This window comes from Pseudophryne corroboree, chromosome 12 (assembly GCF_028390025.1).
Source record: "Pseudophryne corroboree isolate aPseCor3 chromosome 12, aPseCor3.hap2, whole genome shotgun sequence".
In the NCBI taxonomy this organism is placed as follows: Eukaryota; Metazoa; Chordata; class Amphibia; order Anura; family Myobatrachidae; genus Pseudophryne; species Pseudophryne corroboree.
In genome coordinates this window covers 4,587,629-4,601,509 of record NC_086455.1, presented here as the reverse complement: position 1 = coordinate 4,601,509, position 13,881 = coordinate 4,587,629, and the positions used below count along the sequence as shown (strand labels likewise).

The following is a 13,881-nucleotide window of genomic DNA, read 5'->3' as shown; positions in this document are numbered from 1 at the left end:
CCCCCAACTTTATCAGTCAGAGCTGTGTGGACACACAACACCACTCTGGGCTAACACTCCTGCTGCACCTGAATAAGTCCACAACACCCACCCATATACTCGTATAACAAGCATATAACATGTGATCATCACTTTATATCATAAAATCTTTACCATACCTAGATAAACCCTACAAGGTCATAACAACATGTCACAATACATATATCTCCATATCAGATCTAACATTAGACACAAATGCCTAAAATACTTATTTTAACCAGTGGTTACACAATCAACAGATTTTCCACTCCTCATCTAAGACCATACTTGCCTACCTGACCCTCTCCATGAGGGAGAAAATGCTCTGTTCCTGGGCTTTCCTGCTAATGTATGATTGCCATCACCTGTGGTGAAACACCTTTCTTATCAATTACCTAGCTCACCACAGGTGATGGCAATCATACATTACCAGGAAAGTCCAGGAACAGAGCATTTTCTCCCTCATGGAGAGGGTCAGGTAGGCAAGTATGTCTAAGACCCACAGAGATACAAACTCAACTGAGGGAAGAGTTTGGGGTGAAGTGCTTTGAACGTACATTCCAAGTTTTCTAGGGTAAAACGACAGTATTTCATTCAGTGGATATTATAAGCACTCGGGTAGACATGAATAATTTGCATGCTCCCGCTTTTGGCCATCAGCAGTTTCCTCATTAACCACTTGGAAGGTGTCCTGACACCACTGTTGGAACGGATGGCACTGTAATAAACCACCGAATCATGGCTCCTACTTACTCCTGCATCTCCTTCTGGTATCCTCCTGGAGTGTCTTGGTTGCAGCATCTCTGCAGCACAGTCTCACACTGCTCCTGGTGTCCTGCAGTCTCACCTGTGGATTAACCCTCACAACGCTCCAGCAAGCTTGCAGCATCTCTATTGCACTCTCACACTGCTCATGCAGTTCTGCTGCACCACCTGTGCACTAACCCTTGCACTGCCTCAAACCTGCAATGTATTCAGTGCAGTCTCTCACACTGCTCCTGCAGCTACACCTGTGCTTTAACTCTTTTGCTCTGCTCCAGCAGTCCTGCAGCAGGAACAGTGTGGCTATTCATGCTGCTCCTGCCGCCACACTTCAAAAAATCTACAGCATCTCCCGTGGATAATCTCACGCTTAGAAAGCCCAGCGTCATGAACTAAAGCAGAAGGTGGCCACTCCACTCCAAAAACAAAATTTCCTGATTCCAGAGAGGATTTTAAGGATCAAACATAGGATGGAACTCTGGATAAATAAGGCACATCTCGGGTACAGCATAGCAACTTGACAAAGGGCTCTGCTGAACCCAAAACAGTGTCACTATGTTTGAGCATTACTCAGCCAGAGTGCGGTCCTGTTTCCTGGATGGCCAATGATGCTAGAAGCACTTCCCCAACAATTCTGAGGTTACCAGAGTAAACTGGGCCCCTGCCCTAGATATCTTGACAAGAGATTCAAGATGATCAGACTTAAAAATGTAATGTAAGGCTAAGTATTAGTGCAGGTCCGTCTTTTTGTATGGGCAGTTGCCCAAGGGCCCCAGGTGTATAAAGACCCAAGGCTGATAGCTGAGGGTCCCCTTTTTCCAGGGGTACCAGATTTTAGAAAATCAGCCCTGGGGATCCAGAGATATCTGACTTCAAAGCAGTGGTCCCCATCCGAGCCTGTTAATTGCTCTTCCCAGACAGATATCTCAGGTTATGGCTGACTTAAATAGTTTTTGTGAGGGTATACACCGAAAGCTGGGACTCTCCCCTTTTGGTGGACACTGGCAGCTTGTCTCTACTATGCTCAGAACCAGAGATCTCAGCCTTCTAGCAGCTGGTCCCTGGTAGGCAGGTTTATATTTTCATCTGTGGATTGCTCTGGCTTCTGAACTCTGATCCCCAAGTCTCCAGTAGCTCCTGAAAGGTGTCCCCAGTACCTCCTGAAAGCTAAGAAATCTATTTCCAGGAACTGGAGATATCCTCAGTCAAGCAAGAGGCCCTCCCTCTGGAAAGTGATGAATATTAAGCCCATTCCACTGTCCACCCCTCCCTTGCATATTAAACACCCTATAGCACACTGAAAGTCATGTACCGGGGCCCCTCTTTCAGCCCTATGTCCCCTTCTACAGTTTAGAGTTCTCCCTTCTGCCCCATTTCCCACCATCTCTGCAGGAAAAGAGTCATTTGCAGAAACTACTGCTCCAGGTCCTATATGTTGAGTGATAGATAGAACACCCCCTAACGCCCGCGGGACATCAAAGCTGCCGCTGAGGGCATCCCCCACCCCTACTGCTGGAGGATGGGTAGGAGCCCCAGTGCATTATTTGCCCAGGGGCCTACACTGCTGTTAAGATGGCCACGCATTAGTGGCAGAAGGACAGCATATATGTAATATGGAATTACAGGAAATTACTCTATATGGGAAGCTGTTAGACCACTACGGGTAGTAGTAAAGTAATAGACCCTATATTCCCGACACCGTACACATGGGATCGCCACACTCTCTGCTCTCCATACATTATATACAGGCTCTCCCCTTATTAGGGGCTCCTTTCATGAATCTTCTTTCACAGTTTCCCTGATCTTCACGAAAAACCACAGGAAGCCATCTTGGACGGTAATGGGAGACTTTATTACCTGACTTTCGTACTAACTACATAATTACATGTCATGCCCCTATATGTCCTGTACTGTCACATCAGCTACTTATTCTCTATACAAAGAATACAACGTATAGATACGAATAAAATCAAACTGAACCTAGAACATATTCTATTAGTCACTGTGAAATCTACACAAGCACACAACATATGAGGGTATGAACATAACATAGGTAGCAATGTACCTTACCATGCATAAAGAGCGACAGACTTAAAATATTGTTAAATAATACATACTGTAACTCTTGAAAGTGTCACCAGCCCATAGTACATGCAGGTATTATGGGGAAAGTCTTTACAATGAATTTAGATATCACTGTCTGCAAATGAACGGATTGGCTGCATTGTCATGTTGGCCCCGCCCACAACATGGCTGCCATGACAGTTTGTTCCACTGTAATAGTTCGAACCATCCTACATGCATTACGTCATGGCTGTAAGTAAGTAACCACTGACTCAGTGCGATGAGTTTAGCTTTAAAGACGCTGATTGAGTTTGTTCTTCTAAATGTTTTTAATGATGTTAGGATTACCTTCTTGGTATGCTGCCAAAGAATCTCCATTCGCGTCAGATCTATGGAACGTCCGCAGAGGTCCAACAACTCCTTAATCACATACAGCAAATATGGGATCTCCTGTACACACATGAATATTGTGCTTCTGATGCATTTACATGATGTAAAACAAGATGGACGCACATCAGTTTCCTGTGTCCAGCGGCCTCTTAACAGCTTTTAATATGTCCAAGTAAATGAATGTAGCCATCAGTTGTCGATTAAAGAGCTGTCCCTATCCTCCTGATCCAAGTCCAAAGAGAAGGTGAGAGGCTCTTACTATGTGCGAGGTACAGTACATCCGGCTGCTGAAAGGGCAGAAGGAATCCTTGTACAGTAACGTTTCTATCAGGAAACCCAACCAGAGTCTCGCTGGAAGCAATGGAGGTGACTTACCAGAGCGCAGTTACAGAAATACACCTGAATATCGGCACAGCACATACATAGGAGCATACCCACAGCCCACGCTTGGGAAATGCGCTGTGCAATAGTTTGCAAGTGAAGGTGAAGAAGCGCACGCTGGAAGGAGTATCCGCTACGCCCGGAAATCTTACATACTATATAACTCCATCCTCGTCACTAATGTCAGCGTTTACTCTTTACTCCAAAGTACCGCTCGCTCATCAATCATGAGCTAGAGGACATCAGGACTGTACTTATTACATGCCACATTAGTGTTATTACATATGTGTGTCCCTAGATCAGATTCAGAGCTTGGAGTAGATAAAACAAATGAGCAAATTGGTCTTGGAACAATACAAGGGGTGCACATGTATAAATATATGTGCATGCACAGTACACACTGGCGGCTGATTGTGCTGCAATACAAGGGGTGCACATGTATAAATAGATGTGCATGCAGGGTACACACTGGCGGCTGATTGTGCTGCAATACAAGGGGTGCACATGTATAAATATATGTGCTTGCAGGGTACACACTGGTGGCTGATTGTGCTGCAATACAAGGGGTGCACATGTATAAATATATGTGCTTGCAGGGTACACACTGGCGGCTGATTGTGCATGTAATGAACACATACTGGGCAGCTTTGTCTTCACACTGAAATTTAGGATTAGTCTGGGACACAGCCCCTCCCCAACTTTACATCTCTGCACATTTCAAATCTGCCCCACCTGCAGCGCACCATGGGTTCCCCAAGGTGTATGCTGCTCCTCTCATCCAGGCCCATTAAGTGCACCTGAAAGATACAAAAGACGTCACAGTGGTGCTTGAGAGTTTGTGAACTCTTCAGGATTTTCTATATTTCTTCTGAAATTTGGCCTAAAACTACCTCAGATTTTCACACAAGTCCTAAAAGTAGATACAGAACCAAACAAAACAAATGAGACAAAAAAACATTACGTGCGCATTTTTCTATTAATGAAAATGATCCAATATCACATATCTGTGAGTGGCAAAAGTATGTGACCCTCTGCTTTCAGTATCTGATATGACCCCCTTGTGCAGCAATAACAGCAATATTCTTTTTGGGGAGCAGCGGCCTTCTCCTTGCAATCTTCCCATGCACAACACTGTTGTTCAATGTCCTCCTGATGGTGGACTCATGAACATTAGCTAATGTGAGGAAGGCCTTCAGTTGCTTAGAGGTAACATTGGGTTCCTTTGTGACCCTGCAAACTATTAGACACCTTGCTCTTGGCGTGATCTCAGTTGGTCATCCACTCCTGAGGAGCGTAATAATGGTCTGGAATTTCCTCCATGTCTACACAATCTGTCTGACTGTTGATTGGTGGAGTCCAAACTCTTTAGAGACGGTTCTGTAACCATTTCCAGCCTGATGAGCATCAACAACTCTTCTGAGGTCCTCAGAAATCTCCTTTGTGCGTGGCATGATACACTTCCACAAACAGGTCACACTTTGATGGATTCCTGTTCTTTTAAAAAGACAGGTTGTCCACTCACACCTGATTGTCACCCCCTAGATTGAAAATACCCGACTCAAATTTAACCTTCAAAATATCTGCTAAGCCTAAAGGGGCACATACTTTTGACACTCACGAATATACGATATTGGATCCTTTTCCCGCAATAAAAAAAATGAGCACGTCTAATTGTTTTGTGTCATTTGTTTGATTTAGTTCTTTATCTACTTTTAGGACTTGTGTGGAAAGCTGAGGTAGCTTTAGGCCAAATATCAGCAGAATCATAGAAAATTCTGAAGGGTTCACAAACTTTCCAGCACCACTGTATAAAGATATGAGCCAAATCCTGACCTCTCCACGTCTAAATATTGTGAGTCCTTTTTAAGTGATGAGGATAACGTACAAATGGGAGCGTTTGTACAAAAACAGCCACATGGATCACGCAATTGTATTTGTACCGTAGGAGCACATTTTTGCAGCATCGTAAAAGATCCCCCGTGAGCTACTCAGATTACTGACCTAATTATATGGCCCGTCTTGCAGCTTCAATTAGAGAATACGTACAAACATACTGGGCAGATTTATTAAGCCTGGAGAAGTGATAAAGTGGAAGGTGCTAAAGGACCAGCCAATCAGCTCGTAACTCATTTTTCAAACCCTGCCTGTGACATGGAAGTTAGGAGCTCATTGGCTTTATCACTTCACCAGGCTTAATAAATCTGCCCCAGTGTCCCCTGTATATTATACCTCCAGCCCATTGCTACTCATACCGTATGTAACAACAAAGTGTAGCTATTACTGTGGTGCGTGGCGACAGTGTGTAAGTCAGTAGCCTGCCCTAAGTTCCATGCAAGAGATCTGTTCCCATCTTATGTTGGTGACAGACGTAGCATATCAATCCATGGCAATTTCAATGATACATTGTTTATACATACTGTGAGGCTGGAACATTGATTTACGAGATCAATTCAAAGATGTCAAATGAACAATTTTTATAAACTATATCTATCAAACTGCGCTAATATAAACGGCTTCTACAGTATTTAGTGTCAAGCAACTCCCACGTTTTATGTCCAGCTACTTTTCTTCTAAGATAATTTTCCCGAAGCTGAACAAGATCTGATGCGTGGAAACCATTTCTTACACTCAGAGCACGGAAATGACTTCTAACCCGTGTGAGTTCCCTGATGTCTGACGAGACTGTGTTTGTGTGTAAACCATCTCCCACACTTAGAACAAGAAAACGGTTTCTCGCCTGTGTGAGTTCTCTGATGATTAATAAGATGTGTTTTCATTGTAAAACATTTCCCACACTCAGAACATGAATATGGTTTCTCTCCTGTGTGAGTTCTCTGATGTCGAATAAGTATTGATTGCTGTATAAACCGTTTCCCACACTCAGAACACAGAAATGGTTTCTCACCTGTGTGCTTCCTCTGATGCTCAACAAGAGAGGGTTTAGTTGTAAAACATTTTCCACACTCAGAGCATAGAAATGGCCTCTCACCTGTGTGAGTTCTCTGATGTGTAAGAAGTTGAGCCTTGTCTGGAAAACATTTCCCACATTCAGAGCAGGGATATGGCCTCTCGCCTGTGTGAGTTCTCCGATGTTTAATAAATTGTGATTTGTTGGTAGAACATTTGCCACATTCAGAACATGTGAGTAGCCTCTCACCCGTGTGCATTCTCTGATGCTTAACAAGAGAGGATTTAGATGTATAACATTTCCCACACGCAGAACATGGAAACTGTTTCTTGTCTGTGTGAGTTCTCTGATGTTTATTAAGTTGTGCCTTGTTAATAAAACTTTTACCACACTGAGAACATGAAAACGGTGTCTCACCTGTGTGAGTTCTTTGATGTTTAGTAAGTTGCGCTTTGTTTGTAAAACATTTGTCACAATCAGAACATGCAAATGGTGTCTCACCTGTGTGCATTCTCTGGTGTATAATAAAATGTCCCTTGTATGTATAACATTTCCCACACTCAGGGCATGGAAACGGTATCGCGCCTGTGTGGGTTCTCTGATGCATATGAAGTTGCTTTTTGTTGGTAAAACATTTCCCACACTCAGAACATGAAAATGGTTTCTCACCTGTGTGCGTCCTATGATGTCTAATAAGTCTTGATTTGTTTGTAAACTCTTTCCCACATTCAGAACATGAAAAGATATTCTCACCAGTGTGGGATCTCTGATGCTCAAGGAGAGATGATTTATCTGTAAACTCTTTCCCACACTCGGAACATGGAAAGTGATTCCCACCTGTGTGAGTTCTCTGATGTTCAGCAAGAGATGATTTGTGTTTAAAGCATCTTCCACACTCAGAACATGAAAATGGTTTCTTACCTATGCGAGTTCTCTGATGTTTATGAAGAGATGATTTAGTGGTAAAACATTTCCCACCATCAGAACATGGAATCATTATGTCATCAAAATGGGCTGCACCATGTGTAGCAATGTCTATTTTATCAGGGGAACATTGCTCATGATTAAAGAGATCAGATGATTTATCTGCACTTGGAAGTACTGAATATAGATTTAGCATAATAGGGGTTTCTCCTGGAGCGTCTTGCACAACGTTTGCTTCAGTTTTTAAATCTGTAGATAAAAGGAGTTGTCCCTCCAACATATCCCCGTGTTCGCATCTATCAGCTGGAAATAAATATATGGAAATAGACATGTTACTTTATAATGCACAAAATGTTAATAACAATGATACGGTTCAAGAGGTCCAGTTGTGTCATTTCTAAGTTAATAACAATTATGCAACAGCATCAGCAAGCACATTACATATAACAAGCCACACTGACCGACAGGCTGCGTGGTCACATGGGACAGCTCCGGCCAAATGCAGAGTCTGGGGAGTTACAATTCAAACATGTTGCCCAGCCAGCACCATAGGACAGGAAGCCTAACAGGCCAGTGGCATTATCCAACATGGCACTGCCCTCACACACAGACACTGGAGCAGACATGGGCTACACTAGCATTCAGGCCTGGCATGGCACAACACACACACCACTGGACAGAGATGAGGAGAGCATCAGGGCAGAGTAGGAGAATGGAGCAGGGCACAGATGGGCAGCAGCACATAGTGGAAGAAAGCATAAGGGCAGACCAGGGTACAGAGACAGATAAGCCGATGATTAGAGGGGCGCTGTAGTGCAATGACGGGTGTGGTCACAGTTCTGTGTGTGCGGGAAGGTGGGTGTTGGGATGGAGTGTGTGATGTCACATGGGTGAGAATCATCTGGTATATTGCTGTAGTATTATAGTGTAGATATACAGGTAAATGAATATCACATACTCATAGATTATTACACAGGGAAGATAATAGGTAATAACAAGTGTAGTACGCAGAGGGGACTGGAGATGACACAGAAGGGGGATTATGGATGATGTCATGGCGATTGATCTACGTGACATCCCCTGAGATGCAGCAGAGGAGACTGGTCAGATCTATCAGCTATCAGTACACAATGATACAATGTGCAGAGAGCAGGAGGTTTAATATGGGCTGATGACATTTTACAACCCCCTGCCTGGGCAAATTGGTATTGTTCTCACTAGTCCAGTGGTTGTCAAACTCGGTCCTCAGGACCCCACATGGGTCACGTTTTCCATGTCACCCGGCAGCTGCTCTGTGTATCACCAACTGTCACATTCTAAAAATCTACAGGTGACCTGCAAATCATGAACTGTGTGGGGTCCTGAGGACTGAGTTTGAGAACCTGTGCACTAGTCTGTACTGACAGAGACTGAAGAGTAAAAGAATGTTGTCTATAGTACGTGTATTACTCACCTGCGCTGATATCTGTAGGGATTTCCTCCTCCTTACACAGCTGATCACCCCTCACATACGTCTCTTCCTCCTCTTGAAATTCTACTTTAATAGTAGTCAGGACGTCAGTCTAATTACCCCAGACACAATAAATATATATCATATAACTGTTATCAATCAGCCTAGGTCCCTATTTTGCATAAACACAGAAGTAGGTAAGATAGACAATCAAATGTGATAAGTCACAAGATCTTGGTGGCAGCTTCTGATCACAATCCAAACCAGCAACAGGTTACACCAAGTACATAGGATAGAGAGAGTGTTTGTAATATGAGGAACAAAATATCAAGATGGCACCCGTCATCCATTTCTGTTGTTTACTGCTCTCATCTCTGCCTCGCATACCTGAAAGTACCAGAACGTTTAAGACACGTCACCATATCCTGGGGAGACGATATAACTGCTACTGCGCCTGATTATGCTATACTATATATATATATATATATATATATATATATAGAAAGACCATTCACGGTTTAATTTACAGTGTTCTCTGGGTATAGGAGAACACTGTGGGGGCAGCTGATGCCGGATTTTTGGACGGTGGGTGCAGCTGCTGCATGTGATGCGGCCAAGCCAGGTAACGGATTCCGGCCGTAAGCCAGGCAAGGGGTTAAAGGAGGGGGCCTTTCTGGAGGCATTTACCTCTGATCACACACCTACAATGGCACCATAGGGGTAGACATGAAGGCAATGAAGAGAAATCAGTAGGGTGCAGCTACTGAGATCTCGGTCTATCACCAGAATGCCCTCTTTTTTTTTTCTTTTTTTTTATTGCGTATTTTTTATTGAAAGTTTTAATTGAACATCCCAAAAAGAATAATATGAAAAAAAATAAAATAAAAAAAAAGTATACATATAAAACAAACAATACCGGCAGGTATAGTAAAGTATGCAGGATGCAAGCAGAAGTACGGTCAGACAGGAGACACAGAATACAACTGCAGTACACGTCTAATAGTACAGGATATACAATACGCCCCACATTATAGCAATAAGCAGAAAGAGTAAGAGCCCACAGGCGCCATGTGAGCTCACACATTGAGGATAAAATGATAAAATAAAAAAAGACTGACCCATGAGGCGTAGAAAAATACAAAAGTATTGGCACTGCAAACTATAGATAAAACACCTGCCTTAGTATACAGGGGAAAAAAAGATAAGAAATAATTAAAATCCTAAGACCTCTGCTGCTCATAGAGATAAAACAAAAATCCCTACAAAACAGAAAAAAAAAAAAAAACCCAAAACAAACCACCTCAAAACCCCCCACCCTGTATAGCCTATCCCCAACCTAGGTATACCTGGATCCCCAAATCCCCCCACCCCCCATTAAACTACATGACCTAACTGTCTAACACCCCCCTCCCTCCCTTCCCTAATACCAGGATAAATGAAAAAATAAGTGACTGGGGCAAATTAAAAAAAGAAGAAATATGGCCGAACAGTAAATAGAGTAGATCTCCCTCATATGAGAAATACAAATAAAAAATTAATATGCAAATATTGAGATATGATAAGCGACCTGGAAATATAAGGAATAGTGCTGGTAGCACCCTACAGATACAACAGTATATATGGATATGTAACCCTTAAATAAGCGATGGTCAAATAAAACATATCTTAGAACCATCAAATAACGAAATTATATCAATGGTAAGACATACAAAAAACAGAATAGAACATAGTATTTAAGAAAGTATGAACAATAAAATGGAACACAGCCAAGGACCCGGTAACCAGTCAGGTATTATACAGACTTGGAAAGAAAGAAAATCAGTCCGGAGGATAAGCCCACTCTGGAATCAAGTCATTTAGCGGTACACGAGCAGTAGTCAGGAAGGTAGTGGAGCCATCAACCATCCCGCACAGCATTAGCCGGATAGATAAGAGGATAGGCCACAGTTCCATGGTAAATGTAGAATGGAGAACCATCCCTCTTTCAAACATCACAATTAACTGCGAAATGATACAATACCGTTCTCCCCCATTATCAAGGAGGTCACACTGCGGACCCTCAAAGAAAATTGCAATGGAGGTCCATACAGTCACCAACGATGAGACGGAGGCAGTCACCGACATCCCACGCGCCATCACCCACTGCAAATAACGGTGAATATGCGCAGGAAGAATCCGCAACTCCCCCATTTTGTTCACAATGCGTTCGTCGGAGGAACCTCCAGCATTAAGCATCGACTGTAGCGGAGCGGCAGGCCCCACAGATACAAGCTCCCCCAAAGGTTCCGAGGGTAGCAGCACTGGCGGGCAGGTGGACCCCACAGGAGAACCAGTTACTGCAACAGTCTCTTCTCCAAACATATTAAGAACCCTTTGCTCGGATTCCGCGATAGCCTTCAGGATGATTGAGACCGAATGTCCAGAAATATGAACAGGATTAAACATGGCTGCAGGGAGAAGAAGCAATATACTGTAGGAGCAAGAGGAAGATCCACTGGTAGAAAGGGAGCAGAGTTATACACACAGGAGCTCAGCTCATCCAAAGAACGCAGGCGTGTGAGTCCAGCACATGTGTTCTAGAGGTGAGAGGGAGCCAGGCATACAGTGCTCTTCCCTGCACTATGGTTATAGTTAAAGCTCTGTCCCAAATTCACAGGGAGTGTTGTCTCTGTAATACTATGTGCTCAGGGGACAAGCAGTGGAATGTGTGCTGTGTATAATACAAGCTCACCAGGCCTGAGCACACTGGCCCCAGCAGCTGAGTGAGGGCAGAGCTGCAGCAGGAGAAACAGCTACACTGAGAGCAGAGTCTGTCTCAGGATCCAGTCACAGATTTCACCAGCCAGTAAGTTAGGACTCTTGGCACATAGGATCCCCAAATTCACACTGCAGGAGCAGAGGGGGGTACTGCACTCTTGCAGAAATTTTCAGCCACAGAACACCAGGGAAACAGGAGATAGATCAGGATATTAGCAGGAGCTCTGGCAGGAAGCTGCCTACACCATGGTGTGTCAAGCCACGCCTTGTCCAGAATGCCCTCTTTTAGTGGCTCCAGAATCCTGGTGACAAATTTTAGTTGTAGTTGGTTTTGGCTAATAAAGATTAGCAATAGTCTAAGTCTAGTTGAAACTTGCGTTTGAGGATCTGACTTCTACCATCTTTTAAAATGTGATGGAACACCACAGGGAAGAAGGTGGTGAGAAACTAAAAGTGCTACTTCTAATGATTTATTGGTCAGTATTAGAGAGGAATTCACCTTCAACAGGAACACCGCTTCAGCGCTGTCAGAGCACAGTTCTAACATCTCTCTGGAACATCAAGCCCCTAGATGCTAACAGAGAGCAGTTCTAAGCAATTCGGGCTTTCTTTAGCTATAACAGAGTAAGTTGATGTGGACCAAGCAGAACTGAAGGAACGGCAACACAGATAGACTAAAGCAATGGGAATCTTCCAAAGAAGGACAGTAGGCAGAAGGACGAATAAAACAGGTGGTGAGTCATGAAATCACAGTTAAACAGTAACAGTACATAGATAAGAAACCCACTGTCAGACCAGGAGAGCAACTGGAAGAAACCCATTGTCAGAGAGTAAGAACAGCGGAGGAGCCAGATTGGGGTATGGTGTGCACCTGTTGCCATATCTCTCATTTGGGGGCTGTTTGTAAGTTTCGAGCCTGGAGGCTGTAATCTGGAGGCTGTTACGAAATCTCCTGTGTTCTAGGTCATCCAGGCGGTAGAACTTTATGCTCTTGAAGGTGAACAGAAAGAGTGTCCTGGAGATGAGGTTGGAAGCCACCTGAGGCTTCAGGTTGCGCCTCAATAGTAGTAAACTAAGGTGTGACCTGAGTAATATCAGCCTGCAATGTGGATGACCGGAGTAATATCAGTCAGCAAATGTGGGTGACCTGAGTAATATCAGCCGGCAATGTGGGTGACCTGAGTAATATAGCCTGCAATGTGGGTGACCTGAGTAATATCAGCCTGCAATGTGGGTGACCTGAGTAATATCAGTTGGCAAATGTGGGTGACTTGAGTAATATCAGTTGGCAAATGTGGGTGAACTGAGTAATATCAGTTGGCAAATGTGGGTGACCTGAGTAATATCAGCCTGCAATGTCGGTGACCTGAGTAATATCCGCCTGCAATGTGGTGACCTGAGTAATATCAGTCGGCAAATGTGGGTGACCTGAGTAATATCAGCCTGCAATGTGGGTGACCTGAGTAATATCAGTTGGCAAATGTGGGTGACCTGAGTAATATCAGTCGGCAATGTGGGTGACCTGAGTAATATCATCCAGCAATGTGGGTGACCTGAGTAATATCATCCAGCAATGTGGGTGACCTGAGTAATATCAGCCTGCAATATGGGTGACCTGAGTAATATCAGCCTGCAATGTGGGTGACCTGAGTAATATCAGCCAGCAATGTGGGTGACCTGAGTAATATCATCCAGCAATGTGGGTGACCTGAGTAATATCAGCCTGCAATGTGGGTGACCTGAGTAATATCAGCCAGCAATGTGGGTGACCTGAGTAATATCATCCAGCAATGTGGGTGACCTGAGTAATATCAGCCTGCAATGTGGGTGACCTGAATAATATCAGTCGGCAAATGTGGGTGACCTGAGTAATATCAGCCGGCAATGTGGGTGACCTGAGTAATATCAGCCTGCAATGTGGGTGACCTGAGTAATATCAGCCGGCAATGTGGGTGACCTGAGTAATATCAGCCTGCAATGTGGGTGACCTGAGTAATATCAGCCTGCAATGTGGGTGACCTGAGTAATATCAGCCTGCAATGTGGGTGACCTGAGTAATATCAGTTGGCAAATGTGGGTGACTTGAGTAATATCAGTTGGCAAATGTGGGTGAACTGAGTAATATCAGTTGGCAAATGTGGGTGACCTGAGTAATATCAGCCTGCAATGTGGGTGACCTGAGTAATATCCGCCTGCAATGTGGTGACCTGAGTAATATCAGTCGGCA

General features: G+C 43.9%; 1 protein-coding gene across 2 annotated transcripts in view; it reads right to left on the bottom strand.

Annotated features, from left to right (window-relative positions):
- Nucleotides 1-5,365: 5,365 nt before the first annotated feature.
- Nucleotides 5,366-13,881, bottom strand: part of LOC134980087 (oocyte zinc finger protein XlCOF6-like) — a 31,929-nt gene continuing 23,413 nt past the window's right edge. For both annotated transcript variants that reach the window (XM_063946735.1, XM_063946736.1), the window contains exons 6-7: nt 8,901-9,009; nt 5,366-7,750 (exon numbers count right to left, since the gene is read on the bottom strand). In XM_063946735.1, the coding sequence (XP_063802805.1) occupies nt 6,264-7,750; nt 8,901-9,009 (1,596 nt within the window). In that variant the 3' untranslated portion in view covers nt 5,366-6,263. The remainder of the gene's footprint in view (nt 7,751-8,900; nt 9,010-13,881) is intronic.